The following is a 20,797-nucleotide window of genomic DNA, read 5'->3' as shown; positions in this document are numbered from 1 at the left end:
ACTGACCGCAGTCCCTAAGCTCAACACAACACTAGAAGTAGCCGTGGGATGCTCCTGTCACTCCCTAGGCACCTCGTCACAGCCTGAGACCTAACTACCCCTAAAGATAGAAACAGGAAAACTATCTTGCCTCAGAGAAAATCCCCAAAGGATAGATAGCCCCCTCACAAGTAATGACTGTGAGTGGAGAGAGAAAAGACATACACAGAATGAAACCAGGATGTAGCACAGGAGGCCAGTCTAGCTAGATAGATAGGACAGGATAGAATACTGTGCGGTCAGTATAAAAACTACAAAAATCCACACAGAGTTTACAAAAATCTCCACACCTGACTAAAGGTGTGGAGGGTAAATCTGCTTCCCAGAGCTTCCAGCTTAACTGAATTAATCCATACTGACAAGCTGGACAAAACATAGAATGCACAGAATGAATAAGTCCACAACATGTGGACAGAAAAGAGCAAAGCAAGGACTTATCTTTGCTGAACTGGTCAGGATATCAGGGAAATCCAAGAGAGATGTGAATCCAACCAGGAACCATTGACAAGTGGCACTGGCTGAAGGGAAGAGCCAGGCATAAATAGCCGAGCAGAAAGACAATCAATGGAAGCAGCTGCAGACTGCTAAATCCAAGGAGCAGCCATACCACTTAAAACCACCGGAGGGAGCCCAAGAGCAGAACTCACAAAAGTGCCACTTACAACCACCGGAGGGAGCCCAAGAGCGGAATTCACAACATATACTATATACAGGAGAGATGACACACAGATATATACTATATAGAGGAGGAGATGACATACAGGTACATATACAGGAGGAGATGACATACAGGTATATACTATATACAGGAGGAGATGACACACAGGTATATACTATATACAGGAGCAGATGACCTACAGGTATATACTATATACAGGAGGAGATGACATACAGGTATATGCTATATATAGAAGATGACATGCAGGTATATACTATATACAGGAGGAGATGACACACAGATATATACTATATACAGGAGGAGATGACATACAGGTATATACTATATATAGAAGGAGATGACATTCAGGTATATACTATATATAGGGGAGATGACACACAGCAGGTATATACTATATACAGGGGAGATGACATACAGGTATATACTATATACAGAAGATGACATACAGATGTATACTATATATAAGGGAGATGACAAACATGTATATACTGAGGTGATGAAGTGAAAATGAGAGGTGTGAGGTGAAAATGAAAAGGTGTGAGTGCAAAATGAGAGGAGTGAGGAAAAATAGTGGAGTGATCAGAAAATGACAGATGTGAGGTTGAAATGACAAGTGGTAGGGGGGAATGAGAGGAGTGAGGGAGAAAATGAGAGGTGTGAGGGAGAAAATGAGAGATGTGAGGGGGAAAATGAAAGATGTGATTGGGAAAATGAGAGGCGTGATGGGAAAATAAGAGAAGTGAGGTGCTATAACTAACCACAGATATTTACTATGCCCAGGCAACGCCGGGCGCTTCAGCTAGTTACAATATATTGTGTGATGGGTCATACACAATCTGACAGAAAAGAACCACTGTTGCCATCAGAAGCACATTAGAGACCTCATGTACCACTATCTATAAAACCCCAACTTTAATGTAAGGAACCATATATACAAATTCCTAATGCTGATCATATACCTATGTACATTAGATATCCATCAGTTAAGAGCAGTCATCTCTCTCAAGTCAGACAGTTGGGCTGCTGTCACAGACACAAGAGTTTAAGCAAATTCTATCAATGACAGAGTCTCAAGTCCATGATTAAGGAAATGTAAGCCATTGATTTGCAATTGGCAGTTATCAAAATTTCAGTAACAGTCGTATCTCCTTCTATAAAGAATAGGTGGAAGCATCTTCCCATTTTTGGTGAAAGTGATCCATCCACCATAATCTAAACATACCTTCTCCCTGAAGCTGCATAGGATCCAGAAGTTCCATCATGTACTCTACATCTAGCTGCACAGAGGTTAGGTCACAGCCCAGCAAAACATGGATAAGAACTGGTAAGAAGTCATCCGCACCAAAGGCTTCTAGAAAATGGAAATATTAAATTTTATCAAACCAATCACCAAAATGTATATAAAGAAAAGGAAATAATTCCTCTTTGTAGTCTCATGCTACAGTTAACACACCTTTCTTTCCACTGCATGTCTCCATTGCTTCATAGATCAGCTTGCAAACTTTCAGCAAAAGCAGTTTCTTCTTCTCTGGAGAGTAAGCGGTATGCATGAGGGACAACTTCTGCTGAATTTTCTCCATAATGCTGGGCCCAGGTACTCCTGCACGTGGTCTCTGTTCACTACTACTAGCCTTCATCTTCTTCTGATTACCTAGTAACTTGGCCAAGGAACCATCTCTATCGTGCATTTCCAGAAGTCGTGAGTAAATCACATTTTTAAGAGGTTTCAGTAAACACTTGTATAATGATTTTTCGATGACCAAAGCTAAGAGAAATAGATATGGCATTGGAATTTAGTCATTATTGGCACACTAAAGGGACTCTGTCACCTGAATTTGGCGGGACTGGTTTTGGGTCATATGGGCGGAGTTTTCGGGTGTTTGATTCACCCTTTCCTTACCTGCTGGCTGCATGCTGGCTGCAATATTGGATTGAAGTTCATTCTCTGTCCTCCGTAGTACACACCTGTGCAAAGTAATCTTACCTAGCGCAGGCGTGTACTATGGAGGACAGAGAATGAACTTCAATCCAATATTTCGGCCAGCATGCAGCCAGCAGGTAAGGAAAGGGTGAATCAAACACCCGAAAACTCCGCCCATATGACCCAAAACCAGTCCCGCCAAATTCAGGTGACAGGTTCCCTTTAAAAGCTGAAAATAAAACAGTCTTTGTCCTGAATTGCTAAAAAGCTTCTGTCAAGTGATACCCAACGTAGTGGTAAATATTGAAGACATAATGGAAAGAGCAATGGCAACATCTTTGTAAGTATCATGACATAATTATAAAAAGAAATAAACCATCACTTTAGCCTTCTTTACTAATATACGGTGGGTACGGGAAGTATTCTGACACCTTTAAATTGTTCACTCTTTGTTTCATTGCAGCCATTTGCTAAATTCAGAAAAGTTCATTTTTTTCACATGAATGTACACTCTGAACCCCTTCTTGACTGAAAAAAAAACAGAAGTGTAGCAATTTTTGCAAATTTATTAAAAAAGAAAAACTGAAATATCACATGGTCATAAGTAGTGTTGAGCATTCCGATACTGCAAATATCGGGTATCAGCTGATATTCGCTGTATCGGAATTCCGATACCGAGTTCCGATACTTTTGCAATATTGGATACCGGAATCAGAAGTATAGATGCACTATAATGGAGTGTGGGCGGTGCGTGGGCAGAGATTGCGTCTGTGTGTGTGCAGGCGGGGTCTGTGTGTGACCGTGGGGGGTCTGTGCAGGCCTGCTGGGGGTCTGTGAGTGCCTGCCGGGGGTCTGTGCGTGCTTCCGGGGGTCCGTGCGTGCCAGCCGGGGTCTGTGCGGGCATGCCGTGGGTCTGTGCGGGCATGCCGGGGGTCTCTGCGGGCATGCCGGGGGTCTGTGCCGGATGCCAGGGGTCTGTGCGGGCCTGCCGGGGCTCTGTGCGGGCTTCCGGGGGTCTGTGCGGGCTGCTGGGGGTCTGTGCGGGCCTGCCGGGGATCTGTGCGGGCTACCGGGGCTCTGTTCGGGCTGCCAGGGGTCTGTGCGTGTGTGCAGGTATCGTCCGATGGATGGCCAGGTCTAGGAAGACATCTGGTGGTCCCAAACTTCTTCCATTTAAGGCTTATGGAGGCCACTGTGCTCATAGGAACCTTGAGTACTGCAGAAATTCTTTTGTAACCTTGGCCAGATCTGTGCCTTCCCACAATTCTGTCTCTGAGCTCCTTGGCCAGTTCCTTTGACCTCATGATTCTCATTTGGTCTGACATGCACTGTGAGCTGTGAGGTCTTATATAGACAGGTATGTGCCTTTCCAAATCAAGTTCTATCAGTTTAATTAAACACAGCTGGACTCCAATGAAGGAGAAGAACCATCTCAAGGAGGATCACAAGGAAATGAACAGCATGTGACTTAAATATGAGTGTCTGAGCAAAGGGTCTGAATACTTATGGCCATGTGATATTTCAGTTTTTTTCTTTTTTATTAAATTTGCAAAATTTTCTAAATTTCTGTTTTTTTTCAGTCAAGATGGGGTGCAGAGTGTACATTAATGTGAAAAAAATGAAATTTTTGGAATTTACCAAATGGTTGCACTGAAACAGAGTGAAAAATTTAAAGGGGTCTGAATACTTTCCGTACCCACTGTATCATTGCAATACCTAGACAAGCTGTCAAACTTGGGGTTATTCAGTTTGGAAGAACAAAGTCTTAGGGAACGATCTTATTACAATGTAGAAATATATGATCTTTTTACACCTAAGCCTGCAACGGTGACAAGGGAGCATCATGTGCGTCAAGTAGCGAGATTATGGAACTCTCTGCTACAACATGTTGTGATGGTCTATTAACCCCTTTCTGCCATTCAACATACTATTCCATCAATGTGACCTGGGCCCTAATTCCCATGGATGGAATAGTACATCCCATGTGATTAGCCGCGGTCACAAGGGGACGAGGGGAGCACGTCTGATCGCAGGCAGGTGTCAGCTGATTATCACAGCTGACACCCGATACTAAGTGCCAGGAGCGGTCACGGACCACTACCGGCAATTTAATCCCTGGAACACTGCGATCAAACAAGATCGCAGTCTTCCGGTGGCATAGAGAAGCATCGCACAGGGAGAGGGCCCCTGCGTTCTTCCCTGAGACCCTCAGAACAACGCGATGTGATCGCATTGTTCCGAGGGCCTCCTCCCTGCAGGCCTCTGGATCCAAGATGGTCGCGGGGTCCTTCCGGGTCCTGCAGGGAGGTGGCTTGACAGCGCCTACTGAGAGCAGGACCTGAGAATCCTCCTCCACTGCCCGTCAGATTGCTGATCTGACACAGTGCTGTGCAAAGTGTCAGATCAGCGATCTGACTTCATACAGTGATGTCCCACCCTGGGACAATGTAAGAAAGTAAATAATATATATATTATACTGTATGAAAATATATTTTTTTTAAATTCCTAAATAAAGAAAAAAAATTGTTCCAATAAATACATTACTTTATGTAAATAAAAAACAAAACAATAAAAGTACACATTTAGTATTGCCACATCCGTTATGACCTGACCTATAAAACTGTCCCACTAGTTAACCCCTTAAGTGAACACCATGAAAAAATAAAAAACGAGGCAAAAAACAATGCTTTATCATCATACCGCCGAACAAAAAGTGGAATAACACCTGATCAAAAAGATGAATATAAATAAACATGGTACCGCTCAAAACGTCATCTTGTCCCGCAAAAAATGAGCTACCATACAGCATCATCAGCGAAAAAATAAAAAAGTTATACCTCTCAGAATAAAGCGATGCAAAACAATTATTTTTTTAAATAAAATAGTTTTTATTGTATAAAAGCGGCAAACAGAAAAAAATGATATAAATGATGTATCACTGTAATTGTACTGACCCGAAGAATAAAACTGCCTTATCAATTTTACCAAAAGCATAACGGTATAAACGTCCCACCCAAAAGAAATTCATGAATTGCTAGTTTTTGTTCACTCTGCCCCCCAAAAATCGTAATAAAAGCAATTAAAAAATGTCATGTGCCTGAAAATGGTACCAATAAAAACGTCAACTCTTCCCGCAAAAAAAGACCTCACATGACTCTGTGGGCTAAAATATGGAAAAATTATAGCTCTCAAAATGTGGTGATGCAAAAACTATTTTTTGCAATAAAAAGCATATTTTAGCGTGTGACAGCTGCCAAACATAAAAACCTGCTATAAATAGTAAATCAAACCCCCCTTTATCACCCCCTTAGTAACGCAAAAATAATTAAATAAAAAAAATGTATTTATTTCCATTTTCCCATTAGGGTTAGGGTTGGGGCTAAAGTTAGTGTTAGGGTTTGGATTAGGGTTAGGGTTGGGATTAAGGGTGTGTCAGGGTTAAGGGTGTGGTTAGGGTTATGGTTAGGGGTGTGTGGGCTTAGTGTTGTGGTTAGGGTTGGGATTAAGGTTAAGGGTGTGTTTGGGTTAGGGGTGTGGTTAGGGTTAGGGTTGGGATTAGGGTTAGGGGTTTGTTGGGGTTAGGGTTGGAGCTAAAATTGGGGGGGTACATCAGGGGCTCTCCAAACACGACATGGCGTCCGATCTCAAATCCAGCCAATTCTGCATTGAAAAAGTCAAACGTTGCTCCTTCCCTTCCGAGCTCTGCCATGCGCCCAAACAGTAATTTACCCCCACATATGGGGTATCAGCATACTCAGGACAAATTGGACAACAACTTTTGGGGTCCAATTTCTCCTGTTCACCTTGTGAAAATAAAAATTTTGGGGCTAAAAATCATTTTTATGGGGAAAAAATTATTTTTTATTTTCACGGCTCTGCGTTATAAACTTTAGTGAAACAATTGGGAGCTCAAAGTTCTCGCAACACATCTAGGTAAGTTCCTTGGGGGGTCTAGCTTCCAAAATGGCATTACTTGTGGGGAGTTTCTATTGTTTAGGTACATCAGGGGCTCTGCAAATGCTACGTGACACCCACAGACCATTCCATCAAAGTCTGCATTCCAAAACGGCGCTCCTTTTCTTCTGAGCTCCGCCATGCGCCCAAACGGTGGTTCCCCCCAAATACGGGGTATCAACGTACTCCGGACAAATTGTACAACAACTTTTGGTGTCTGTTTAGGCACACCAGGGGCTCTCCAAACGCGACATGGGGTCTGATCTCAATTCCAGCCAATTCTGCATTGAAAAAGTCAAACGGTGCTCCTTCCCTTCCGAGCTCTGCCATGCGCACAAATGGTGGTTTACTCCCACATATGGGGTATCAGCATACTCAGGACAAATTGCACAATAACTTTTTGGGTCCAATTTCTCCTTTTACCCTTGTGAAAAAAATTGGGGGCAAAAAGATCATTTTTGTTAAAAAAAAATATGATTTTTTATTTTTACGGCTCTACATTATAAACTTCTGTGAAGCACTTGGGGGTTCAAAGTGCTCACCACACATTTAGATTAGATCCTTAGGGGGTCTACTCTCCAAAATGGTGTCACTTGTGAGGGGTTTCCACTGTTTAGGCACATTAGGGGCTCTCCAAACGCAACATGGCATCCGATCTCAATTCCAGCCAATTTTGCATTGAAAAGTCAAACGAAGCTCCTTCTCTTCCAAGCTCTGCCATGCGCCCAAACAGTAGTTCCCCCCACATATGGGGTATCTGCATACTCAGGACAAATTGCACAATAACTTTTGGGTTCCAATTTCTTCTGTTAACCATGGGAAAATAAAAAATTTGGATCTGAAGTAATTTTTTTGTGAAAAAAAGTTAAATGTTCATTTTTTTTAAACATTCCAAAAATTCCTGTGAAATACTTGAAGGGTTAATAAACTTCTTGAATGTAGTTTTGAGCACCTTGAGGAGTGAAGCTTTTAGGATGGTATCACGTTAGGGTATTTTCTATCATATAGACTCGTCAAAGTGACTTCAAATGTGATGTGGTTCCTAAAAAAATGGTGTTGTAGAAAGGAGAAATTGCTGGTCAACTTTTAACCCTTATAACTCCCTAACAAAAAAAAAATTTGGTTCCAAAATTGTGCTGATGTAAATTAGACATGTGGGAAATGTTACTTATCAAGTATTTTGTGTGACATATCTGTGTGATTTAAGGTCATGAAAATTCAAAGTTGGAAAATTGCAAAATTTTCAAAAATTTTGCCAAATTTCCATTTTTTTCACAAATAAATGCAAGTCATATCAAATAAATTTCACAACTATCATGAAGTACAATATGTCATGAGAAAACAATGTCAGAATCACTGGGATCCATGGAAGCATTCCAGAGTTATAACCTCATAAAATGACAGTGGTCAGAATTGTAAAAATTGGCCTGGTCATTAACATGCAAACCACCCTTGGGGGGTAAAGGGGTTAAATGGGTTGTCCGGTCTTAGGCTACAAGTTTGCAGTGACTCTAGGTCTCTCTACTGCATGCTGTGACCACAATTATTTGCTGTGAGGATTCACAAGTCTGTTGTCACATAAAGAAGCCTAAGGCTGGATAACTCCTTTAATCCCTTCATGACCCGAGGTATTTTCGTTTTTTGCATTTTCGTTTTTCACTCCCCTCCTTACCAGAGCCATAACTTTTTTATTTTTCCATCAATATGGCCATGTGAGGGCTTATTGTTTGCGGGACGAGCTGTACTTTTGAACGACATCATTGGTTTTCAAATGTTATGCACTAAAAAACGGGGAAAAAATTCCACGTACGGTGAAATTACAAAAAAAGGGCAATCCCACACTTGTTTTTTGTTTGGCTTTTAGCTAGGTTCATTGTTGTGAATTCCGTTCTGGAGCTCCCTCCTGTGGTTGCTAATGGTATTTTTGTGAGTTCTGCCCTTGGGCGCCCTCTGGTGGTTTCGAGTGGAACTGCTGCTCCTTTAGGTAGCTGTAGCAGCTGCCTTCACTAATCACCTTGCCTGGGTTTGTTATTTAAACCTGCTCTGGGCTTTAGTCCATGCCTGCTGTCAATGTTCTTGGTTGGATTTGGTTCTTTCCTTGTAATTCTCATATGGCCAGTCCTTGTCTGCAAAAGATAAGTTTTTGCTAGTTTTTGTTTGTCCATTTGTTTGGACTCTATTGTTTTGCAAATATGTCTCTTTTTGTCCAGCTTGTCACTATGTGTTATTCAGGCTAGCTGGAAGCTCTGGGAAAGCAGATTTGCCCCTCCACACCGTGAGTCAGTGTGGAGTTCATTTTTGTATACTCTGCGTGGATTTTGTAGCTTTTATACTGACCGCACAGTATCCTTTTCTCTCTGTCTATCTAGTTTAGTATTGGCCTCCTTTGCTGAATTCTGATTTCATTTCTTTGTATGTCATTTCCCTCTCCATTCACAGTCAATATTTGTGGGGGGCTATCTTTCCTTTTGGGGGTTTTCTCTGAGGCAAGATAGCTTTCTATTTCCTTCTTTAGGAGTAGTTATTTCTTAGGCTGTGAAGAGGTGTCTAGGGAGAGTCAGGAACATCCCACGGCTATTTCTAGTGTTGTTGTTAGGATTAGGGACTGCGGTCAGTAGAGATACCACCTTCTCAGAGCTCGCTCCATGTTGCGTTTTAGCCACCAGGTCATATCAGTGTGGCCTCTTAACCACCAGGTCATAACAGTTCATTAAATGCCAAAACTGACCTAACATTATGATTCTCCAGGTCATTATGAGTTCATAGACGCCAAACATGTATAGGTTATTTTTTATCTAAGTGGTGAAAAAAAAATTAAAACTTTGCTAAAAAAACCAAAAACAATTGCACCATTTTCCAATACCCGTAGCGTCTCCATTTTTTGTGATCTGGCGATGGTTGAGGGCTTATTTTTTGCGTGCGGAGCTGATGTTTTTAATTATACCATTTTGATGCAGATGCGTTCTTTTGATTGCCCATTATTGCATTTTAATGCAATGTCGCGGCGACCAAAAAAAACGTAATTCTGGCATTTTCGATTTTTTTCTCACTACACCGTTTAGCGATCAGGTTAATCTTTTTTTATTGATAGATCGGGCGATTCTGAACGCGGTGATACCAAATATGTGTATATTTGATTTTTTTATTGTTTTATTTTGAATGGGGCGAAAGAGGGGTGATTTAAACTTTTATTTATTTATTTTTTTTAAATGTTTTTTAAAACATATTTTTTTTTTTTACTTTTGCCATGCTTCAATAGCCTCCATGGGAGACTAGAAGCTGGCATAGCCTGATCGGCTCTGCTACATAGAAGCAAAGCTCAGATCGCTCCTATGTAGTAGAATTGCTGCATTGCTATGAGCGCCGACCACAGTTCACCTCAAAGCAGGGGATATGACCTCAGACGTACTATCCCCTCCGAGGTCCGAAAGGGGTTAATTAAAAAAGCACAAGGAGGGCCTGGATGCCTTTCATGAAAAATATAGCATTGCAGGTTATGGGTACTAAATTAATTGATGGGACGTTCATCCAAGGATTTTTGTATGTGGAGTCGAGAAGGAATATTCCCCTTATATGGGGAAATTAGCATCTGCCTAATGGGATTTTTGCCTTCCTCTGGATCAACACGTTAGGCTATAGGTTAGCTTAATGGATTTATGTCTATATGCAACCTTGCAAACTATGACTACATTTTGGGTGGAATCATCTTGATATGAACATATTGAAATTTAAACACTGGAAAACTATATCAATGGTGCTAGCATCAGAATCTGACAAACTTGCTATAGAGGGAAATATAGGAAATGCTGATATGAAACTCCTCAGCATTAAAGGGAACCTGACAGCTGATGCTTGCTGCCTGAACCATGGGCAGCATGCATCCGACACTGGCTGTATGATTTCAGCCATGTATGTTTGACTCTGAAAGGCAGCAGCATTTCAAAGAAAAACATATGGTACTTTAACCCCTTAGTGACAGAGCCAATTTGGTACTTAATGAGCAAGCCAATTTTTACAATTCTGACCACTGTCCCTTTATGAGGTTATAACTCTGGAACGCTTTAACGGATCACGCTGATTCTGAGATTGTTTTTTTGTGAAATATTGTACTGCATGTTAGTGGTAACATTTCATCGATATTACTTGCGATTATTTATGAAAAAAACGGAAATATGGCGAAAATTTTTTAAATTTTGCAATTTTCAAACTTTGTATTTTTATGTCCTTAAACAGAGAGATATGTCACAAAAATAGGTAATAAATAACATGTCCCACATGTCTACTTTACATCAGCACAATTTTGGAAGCAAAAATTTTTTTTGTTAGGGAGTTATAAGGGTTAAAAGTTGCCCAGCAATTTCTCATTTTTATAACACCATTTTTTTTTTAGGGACCACATCACATTTGAAGTCATTTTGAGGGGTCTATATGATAGAAAATAACCAAGTGTGACACCATTCTAAAAACTGCACCCCTCAAGGTGCTCAAAACCACATTCAAGAAGTTTATTAACCCTTTACGTGCTTCACAGGAACTGAAACAATGTGGAAGGAAAAAATGAACATTTAACTTTTTTTTGCAAACATTTTAATTCAGAACCATTTTTTTTATTTTCACATGTGTAAAAACAAAAATGTAACCATAAATTTTGTAATGCAATTTCTCCTGAACACGCCAATACCCCGTATGTGGGGGTAAACCACTTTTTGGGCGCACCGCAGAGCTTGGAAGTGAAGTAGCGCCGTTTGACTTTTTCAATGCAGAATTGGCTGGAATTGAGATCGGACGCCATGTCACGTTTGGAGAGCCCCTGATGTGCCTAAACAGTGGAAACCCCCCACAAGTGACACCATTTTGGAAACTAGACCCCTTAAGGAACTTATCTAGATGTGTGGTGAGCACTTTGAACCCCCAAGTGCTTCACAGAACTTTATAACGTAGAGCCGTGAAAATAAAAAATCACATTTTTTCTACAAAAATGATCTTTTTGCCCCCCAATTTTTATTTTCACACGAGTAACAGGAGAAATTAGACTACAAAAGTTGTTGTGCAATTTCTCCTGAGTACGTCGATACCCCATATGTGGGGGTAAACCACTGTTTGGGCGCACCGCAGAGCTTGGAAGAGAAGGAGTGCCGTTTTACTTTTTCAATGTAGAATTGGCTGGAATTGAGATCGGACGCCATGTCGCGTTTGGAGAGCCCCTGATGTGCCTAAACAGTGGAAACCCCCCACAAGTGACCCCATTTTGTAAACTAGAGCCCTTAAGGAACTTATTTAGATGTGTGGCGAGAACTTTAAACCCCCAGGTGCTTCACAGAAGTTTGTAACGTAGAGTCGTGAAAATAAAAAATCGCATTTGTTTACACAAAAATGATCTTTTTGCCCACAAAATCTTATTTTCACAAGGGTAACAGGAGAAATTATACCATAAAAGTTGTTGTGCAATTTCTCCCGAATACGTTGATACCCCATATGTTGGGGTAAACCACTTTTTGGGCGCACCGCAGAGCTTGGAAGTGAAGGAGCGCCGTTTGACTTTTTCAATGCAGAATTGGCTGGAATTGAGATCGGACGCCATGTCACGTTTGGAGAGCCCCTGATGTGCCTAAACAGTGGAAACCCCCCACAAGTGACATCATTTTGGAAACTAGACCCCTTAAGGAACTTATCTAGATGTGTGGTGAGCACTTTGAACCCCCAAGTGCTTCACAGAACTTTATAACGTAGAGCCGTGAAAATAAAAAATCACATTTTTTCTACAAAAATGATTTTTTTGCCCCCCAATTTTTATTTTCACAAGAGTAACAGGAGAAATTAGACCACAAAAGTTGTTGTGCAATTTCTCCTGAGTGCGTCGATACCCCATATGTGGGGGTAAACCACTGTTTGGGCGCACCGCAGAGCTTGGAAGAGAAGGAGTGCCGTTTTACTTTTTCAATGTAGAATTGGCTGGAATTGAGATCGGACGTCATGTCGCGTTTGGAGAGCCCCTGATGTGCCTAAACAGTGGAAACCCCCACAAGTGACCCCATTTTGTAAACTAGACCCCTTAAGGAACTTATTTAGATGTGTGGTGAGAACTTTAAACCCCCAGGTGCTTCACAGAAGTTTGTAACGTAGAGCCGTGAAAATAAAAAATCGCATTTGTTTACACAAAAATGATCTTTTTGCCCACAAAATCTTATTTTCACAAGGGTAACAGGAAAAATTAGACCACAAAAGTTGTTGTGCAATTTCTCCTATGTACGTCAATACCCCATATGTGGGGGTAAACCACTGTTTGGGCACACCGCAGAGCTTGGAAGAGAAGGAGTGCCGTTTCACTTTTTCAATGTAGAATTGGCTGGAATTGAGATCGGATCGGAATGGAGAGCCCCTGATGTGCCTAAACAGTAGAAACCCTCCACAAGTGACCCCATTTTGGAAACTAGACCCCCCATGGAACTTATCTAGATGTGTGGTGAGAACTTTGAATGCCCAAGTGCTTCACAGAAGTTTAGAGTGCAGAGTCATGAAAATAAAAAAATATTTTTGTTTTCCACAAAAAAGATATTGTAGCCCCAAGTTTTTATTTTAACAAAGGTAACAGGAGAAATTGGACAGCAATAGTTGTTGTCCAATTTATCCCGAGTACGCTGATGCACCATATGTGGGGGTAAACCACTGTTTGGGTGCACAGCAGAGCTCGAAAGGGAAGGAGCGCCGTTTTGGAATGCAGACTTTGATAGAATGGTCTGTGGGCGTTAGGTTGCGATTGCAGAGCCCCTGATGTACCTAAACTGTAGTAACCCCCCACAAGTGACCCCATTTTGGAAACTAAACCCCCCAAGGAACTTATCTAGATGTGTGGTGAGAACTTTGAATGCCCAAGTGCTTCACAGAAGTTTAGAATGCAGAGTCGTGAAAATAAAAAAAAAAAATTTTTCCACAAACAAGATTTTGTAGCCCCCAAGTTTTTATTTTCACAAGGGTAACAGTAGAAATTGGACCACTAACGTTGTTGTCCAATTTATCCCGAGAACGCTGATGCCCCATATGTGGGGGTAAACCACTGTTTGGGCGTACGGCAGAGCTCGGAAGGGAAGGAGCGCCGTTTTAGAATGCAGACTTAGATAGAATGGTCCGTGGGCGTTATGTTGCGTTTGCAGAGCCCCTGATGTACCTAAACAGTAGTAACCCCCCACAAGTGACCCCATTTTGGAAACTAGGCCCCCCAAGGAACTTATCTAGATGTGTGGTGAGACCTTTGAATGCCCAAGTGCTTCACAGAAGTTTAGAATGCAGAGTCGTGAAAATAAAAAATATTTTTTTTTCCACAAAAAAGATTTTGTAGCCCCCAAGTTTTTATTTTCACAAAAGTAACAGGAGAAATTGGACCACTAACGTTGTTGTCCAATTTATCCCGAGTACGCTGATGCCCCATATGTGGGGGTAAACCACTGTTTGGGCGCACGGCAGAGCTCGGAAAGGAAGGAGCGCCGTTTTGGAATGCAGACTTAGATAGAATGGTCTGTGGGTGTTATGTTGCATTTGCAGAGCCCCTGATGTACCTAAACAGTAGTAACCCCCCACAAGTGAACCCATTTTGGAAACTAGACCCCCCAAGGAACTTATCTAGATGTGTGGTGAGAACTTTGAATGCCCAAGTGCTTCACAGAACTTTATAATGCAGAGTCGTTAAAATAACAAATATTTTTTTTTCCACAAAAAAGATTTTGTAGCCCCTAAGTTTTTATTTTTACAAGGGTAGCAGGAGATATTGGACCCTAAAAGTTGTTGTCCAATTTATCCCGAGTACGCTGATGCCCCATATGTGGGGGTAACCCACTGTTTGGGTGCACGGCAGAGCTCAGAAGGGAGGGAGCACCATTTGACTTTTTGAGCGCAAAATTGGCTGTCGTGTTTGGAGACCCCCTGATGTACCTAAATAGTGGAAACCCCCCAATTCTAACTCCAACCCTAACCCCAACACACCCCTATCCCTAATCCCAACCCGATCCATAAACCTAATCCCAACCCTAACGATAATCACAACCCTTACTCCAAAACAACCCTAATGTCAACCCTAACCATAAGAGAAAAGTATAGTATCATATGATCAAATTAGTATTAATCAAAAAAGAAGAATTCCAAAACTAATATAAGCAATAACTTTAATCTTTAAAGTTATTGCTTATATTAGTTTTGGAATTCTTCTTTTTTTACCCTAACCATAACCCTAATCAAAACCCTAAATCCAACACACCCCTAATCCTAATCTCAACCCTAACCTCAAACCTAACCCTAATCCCAATACACCCCTAATCACAACCCTAACCTTAACTCTAATCCCAAACCTAACCCTAATCCCAAGCGTAACCCTAATGCCAAACCTAATCCAAACCCTAACCTTAATCTCAACTCTAACCCTAACTTTAGCCGCAACCCTAGCCCTAACTTTAGCTGCAACCCTAGCCCTAACTTTAGCCCCAACCCTAACCCTAGCCCTAAGGCTACTTTCACACTTACGTCGTTTGGCATCCGTCGCAATCCGTCGTTTTGGACAAAAACGGATCCTACAAATGTGCCCGCAGGATGCGTTTTTTGCCCATAGACTTGTATTGCTGACAAATCGCGACGTGCACTGGATCAGTTGTGTTTTGGCGGACCGTCGGCACAAACAATCGTTCAATGTAACTTTTTTTGTACGTCGCGTCCGCCATTTCCGACCGCGCATGCGTGGCCGTAACTCCGCCCCCTCCTCCCCAGGACATAGATTGGGCAGCGGATGCATTGAAAAACTGCATCCACTGCCCACGTTGTGCACAATTTTCACAACGTACGTCGGTATGTCGGGCCAACGCATTGCGACGGCCCCGTACCGACGCAAGTGTGAAAGCCTAACCCTATATTTAGCCCCAACCCTAACCCTAACCCTAACCCTAGCCCTAACCTTAACCCTAGCCCTAGCCCTAACCTTAACCCTAGCCCTAACCCTAACCCTAGCCCTAATTTTAGCCCCAACTGCTTTCTCCTGCCGGCTGGCAGATGGCGACAGATGGCGGGCGCACTGCGCATGCGCCCGCCATTTTGTTTCCCAAAGAAGATGCCGGCGGGCAGGAGAGGACGCAGGAGGACCCCAGGGACACCGGTAAGTATAATAGGGTCGCCGAATCCCCCTATTTCTCTGTCCTCTGATGTGCGATCACATCAGAGGACAGAGAATTACACACCACTTTTTTTTTTGCGATCGCCGGTAAACAGTTAATTACCGGCGATCGCAAAACAGGGGTCGGTATAACTGACCCCGATCATTTTCTTTGGGGTCTCGGCTACCCCTGGCAGCCGAGACCCCAAAGATCCTCCCGGTGCCGGCCGGCGGGCGCACTGCGCATGCGCCCGCCGGAAAAAGATGGTGGCGCCCATCGGGAGCCACGAGGAGCACGGGGGAGACAGGTGAGTATTGGGGGGCTATCTGGGACCCCATTTCTCTGTCCTCTGATGTGCGATCACATCAGAGGACAGAGAAATTAAAAGGGAAATCGCGTTTTGTTTTGTTTTTGCGATCGCCGGTAAACGGTTAATTACCGGCGATCGCAAAAGCGGGGTCGGTAAAAAAAAACCCGAATCATGTTCTCTGGGGTCTCAGCTACCCCCGGCAGCCGAGACCCCGGAGAAAATCGGACTCTGTGGGGCGCTATTTACTTTTTCCACAGCGCCATTAATTAACGGCGCTGTGGTTTAAGTACCCTTAACTGCCGCCGTTAAAAGGCGTATTGGCGGTCGTTAAGGGGTTAAAAGCTGCCAGGGACCAAGCTGCAGGAGAGACTAGTCAGAGAAGGCGGGTCCCCGATGGCTACTCCCCGCCCACTGCCAATGACTGACAGGTCTCTCCCTATGCATACATGAAGGGAAAGACCTGTCACTCAAAGGGAGCGATTTGGAAGAATTTCAAATAATTTCCCATGTGGCATTTAAAGTATGTACTTCTCTGAAGTGTTGCAACATGTCAGAGGAACACATACCTTGTTGAGATCATACAGCCAGTGTCTTATACATGTTGCATCTATCCACTGTCAGGATTCCTTTAAAATTGTATGAAGTTGATTTATGATGACACAGAGAACAGATTCAGGAAGGATGAGGAAATAGAAACATTGACAGATGTAGTAGAATTTAGTGTAACATTGCTTGTAAGACACAAAAAATAATTTTACTCAGCCACTTCCTATTTTGTTCTAGCACGTGAGTTATTTTTGGGAGGTTGCTATAAAAAAGAAGAAAAAACTCCACCATCATTATGAATTTCTTAACCTTAAAACAAATCTAACCTGAATGTGTAACCTGACTTATACTTGCCATATTGTTGCAGAATTCCCATTCGTTTATCACAGTGCTTAGAATAGGGCAGTATTTCCTTTGTGAGGGTAAGATCTCTTCAGTGAGGAGGGAGGTACATGTCTATATAGTAATAGCCCATGATTATTTACTGGTGACAGGAAGGGGGTAAATATGGAAATCTAGATGGAGATCTGATGCGTTCACCGGATATGCAATGGCCAAAGCATGTTACAGGGGAAACCAAAATGGCATCAGAAATCATGACTATAGATACAGCAGGAGAAATAAGCATTGAACAAGTCACACGTTGTCAAAGTAAATATATTTCTAAGAGTGCTATTGACATGAAATTCTCACCAGATGTTGGTAACAACCCATGCAATCCACACAGGCAAATAAATCAAACCATAGATGTTAGGGGTCGAGTTCCCGCTTCTGCACAGGGGGAATCTCGAGCCACCTCCGCTGCGGTCTCCCATTCTTGTCCAGCCGCAGTGGAGTCTGCTCAGCAAAGACGTCGGTCCCAGCGTCTTGCTCATTCTCACTCTGTTCTGAGAGTTACTGCTGCTTCTCCAGTCTCTGCCATTAAAGTCAGTGCTGGTCAGCAGCGAGCGGACTTCTCTGGGACTAAGTCCTTGTCTGCACGTACTGAGCATGTCCAGGGTAAGATCTCCCGTTGGAGATCGAGGGTCAGGTGCTCAGGCTCTGCAGCACATTCCATTGGTCCTTTTGGCAGGTCTTGGAAGGGCAAAGGTACTGTAGCCACTTCCTGTGCTGCTGCTATATAAACTGCGCATGACCGCACGGCCATGCGCTAGTATTGTCTTACAATTGAATACGTGTGTTTGTTGTGAGTGCAAGTCGTTCATTAAATACCCCTACCCTATTGTATGACTGTTCGCGTATGGAGTATGGCTGCTATCTAGCGCCCGACTAATCACTCAACGTGTCACACACGTATCAGCGTCTATTGCTGTGACCGCCAGTGCGGCGCCACGCGCCAGTAGTGCGCTTCCTGACCCACGTCTGGGTGCTTAGTGGTGCCTGCCAGCACGGCACAGTTCGCACTTCGGTGCTCTAATTATAAGAGTTGCCTAACACACCCTGTTGCGGTGTTGTGTCAGCAAGTGGTCTAATCGGACTTCAATCCTGAGTCTTGGGGTTGTGTTCGCTGACTCCTTGCTTGCACTCTTTAGTGCGGTATTGCGGACCTGTGGTTTTACCGGGTTCGCTTCCACCGCCATATTACGCTGCCATTCACTAGCAGCAGGTTTTTACCTGCACGGTGGACCCCGGACTGCGAACGCATCTATTACATCTTTCTTGGTGCGTTCCGCCAGTCCTAACAGAATACTAGCGCCAGGGTCTGGCTAGTAAATGGCAGACGATCAGCGTTTACAGCGGTACATCCAGCAGCTGGAGGGAAGGTTGGCGGCTCTAGAGCGTTCAACCTCAGCTGTGGATGTCACTGCTGTCGCTGTTCAGGCTGCAAGTGTAGCCGCAGCCAGTTTGTCCGCTGCCACCTCTGCCCCGACTTTATCCCGTCTCCCGCTTCCTGACAAGTTTGCTGGTGACAGTAAACAATGTCGCGGATTCGTAAGCCAGTGCTCCATACACCTTGAGCTCCTGGCGGCGCGTTTCCCTACGGAACGGGCGAAAGTGGGATTTATTTTATCTCTCTTGTCGGGCAGGGCGTTGGAGTGGGCAACGCCACTTTGGCAGCGTGATGACCGTGTGGTACAGAGTGCTCCGCTCTTTCTGGACACTCTGAAGCAGGTCTTTTTGGGACCCCGTATTACACACGATACCGCGCTCCAGTTATTGACAATCACTCAGGGTTCGTCCGTGGTCAGTCAGTTTGCCATCCAGTTCCGGACTCTAGCTTCGGAGTTAGAGTGGTCGGATAAAGTTCTAATTCCGGTGTTCTGGAGGGGACTGGCAGACCACGTGAAGGACGCCTAAAGGTACCTTCACACATAACGATATTGTTAACGATATCGTTGCTATTTGTGACGTAGCAACGATATCGTTAATGAAATCGTTATGTGTGACAGCGACCAACGATCAGGCCCCTGCTGGGAGATCGTTGGTCGCTGAGGAAAGTCCAGAACTTTATTTGGTCGCTGGACTCCTGCTGACATCGCTGGATCGGCGTGTGTGACACCGATCCACCGATGTCTTCACTGGTAACCAGGGTAAACATCGGGTAACTAAGCGCAGGGCCGCGCTTAGTAACCCGATGTTTACCCTGGTTACCATGCTGAAAGTAAAAAAAAACAAACACTAGATACTTACCTAACGCTGTCTGTCCTCCAGCGCTGCGCTCTGCACTCCTCCTGCTCTGGCTGTGAGCCGGAAAGCAGAGCGGTGACGTCACCGCTCTGCTTTCCGGCTCCCAGACAGTACAGGAGGAGAGCAGAGAAGCAGAGCGCAGCGCTGGAGGACAGACGGCTGTAGGTAAGTATCTAGTGTTTGTTTTTTTTTACTTTTAGCATGGTAACCAGGGTAAACATCGGGTTACTAAGCGCGGCCCTGCGCTTAGTTACCCGATGTTTACCCTGGTTACCGGCATCGTTGGTCGCTGGAGAGCGGTCTGTGTGACAGCTCTCCAGCGACCAAACAGCGACGCTGCAGCGATTCGGATCGTTGTCGGTATCGCTGCAGCGTCGCTAAATGTGAAGGGGCCTTTAGCCACCAGGGAGATACCCGCCACACTGGAGGAGCTTATTTCTCTATCTACCCGCATCGACCTCCGTTTTCACGAACGAAGGTTAGAGCAGACCCAGTGTAGGCAGAGGTTTAAACTGGCTCCCACCTTCGCCAGACCTCTTGAATCTTCCGTTTTGGCGTCCGACTCCCATGAGCCCATGAAGGTTTCTCGAGCGGGACCTAAGTCTCAGGCCGCTCGAGTACCCATGGTTTGTAAAAATTGTCACCAACGAGGACATTACACTAATGAATGCCCACGGCGGTCGGGAAAACGATCGCGTCTAGTAACCTTAGGGGGAGGTTCACTAGACACAGCGGCTTTTTCCTCCAAACTGTCCTTTAAAGGGACAATCCTGTTTGACTCATCCACTCTACCAGTAGAGCTTTGTGTGGATTCAGGAGCAGAGGGAAATTTCATGTCCTCTGCTTTTGCTCTGCGCCACGCTGTACCACTTGTTATGCTCGCCAAACCTGTAACTGTTAGAGTTGTGAATGGGTCGACACTTCCACAACAAATCACACACCAGACTGTTCCATTCTCGTTGTCCATGTCCCCTTCCCACCAGGAGATTATTTCCCTTCTAGTCCTACCCGAGGGAGTGGATGAGATTTTACTGGGAATACCCTGGCTCCGTTACCACTCCCCACATATTGAGTGGTCCTCTGGGAGAATATTGGGTTGGAGTAAATCTTGTATGGGCAGGTGTGTGAGTGAGTGTGTACAGGTCTCTACTACCGAGGTACCCGCAGACCTTTCATCTCTTCCAAGGTACTATTGGTGCTATGCGGATGTATTCTCTAAAAAGGCAGCAGAGACTCTACCGCCTCATCGCCCCTATGACTGTCCTATTGACCTCTTGCCTGGAGCTGAACCTCCTCGGGGAAGGGTATATCCCCTCTCTCTCCCTGAGACGGAGGCTATGTCTCAATACATCCAGGAGAATTTGGCAAGAGGATTCATTAGGAAGTCAGTGTCTCCTGCAGGGGCGGGATTCTTCTTCGTACAGAAGAAGAACGGGGAATTACGTCCTTGCATTGATTACAGGGGTCTCAATGCTATCACCATTAAAAATAAGTACCCATTGCCCCTGATATCGGAGCTCTTTGACAGGCTAAGGGGAGCAAAGATATTCACCAAACTAGATCTGCGGGGTGCCTACAACTTAATTCGC

The 20,797-nt window shown here is 43.9% G+C and overlaps 1 protein-coding gene across 4 annotated transcripts in view; it reads right to left on the bottom strand.

The window, feature by feature from the left end:
• The window catches only part of LOC138673093 (ras and Rab interactor 3-like), a 128,186-nt gene that overhangs the window by 19,265 nt on the left and 88,124 nt on the right, over nt 1-20,797 (bottom strand). For all 4 annotated transcript variants that reach the window (XM_069761693.1, XM_069761694.1, XM_069761692.1 and 1 more), the window contains exons 4-5: nt 2,172-2,483; nt 1,941-2,069 (exon numbers count right to left, since the gene is read on the bottom strand). In XM_069761693.1, coding sequence (XP_069617794.1) covers nt 1,941-2,069; nt 2,172-2,483 — 441 coding nt within the window. The remainder of the gene's footprint in view (nt 1-1,940; nt 2,070-2,171; nt 2,484-20,797) is intronic.

This window comes from Ranitomeya imitator, chromosome 3, assembly GCF_032444005.1.
Source record: "Ranitomeya imitator isolate aRanImi1 chromosome 3, aRanImi1.pri, whole genome shotgun sequence".
Classification (NCBI taxonomy): domain Eukaryota; kingdom Metazoa; phylum Chordata; class Amphibia; order Anura; family Dendrobatidae; genus Ranitomeya; species Ranitomeya imitator.
This window is presented reverse-complemented; position numbering and strand designations above follow the sequence as displayed.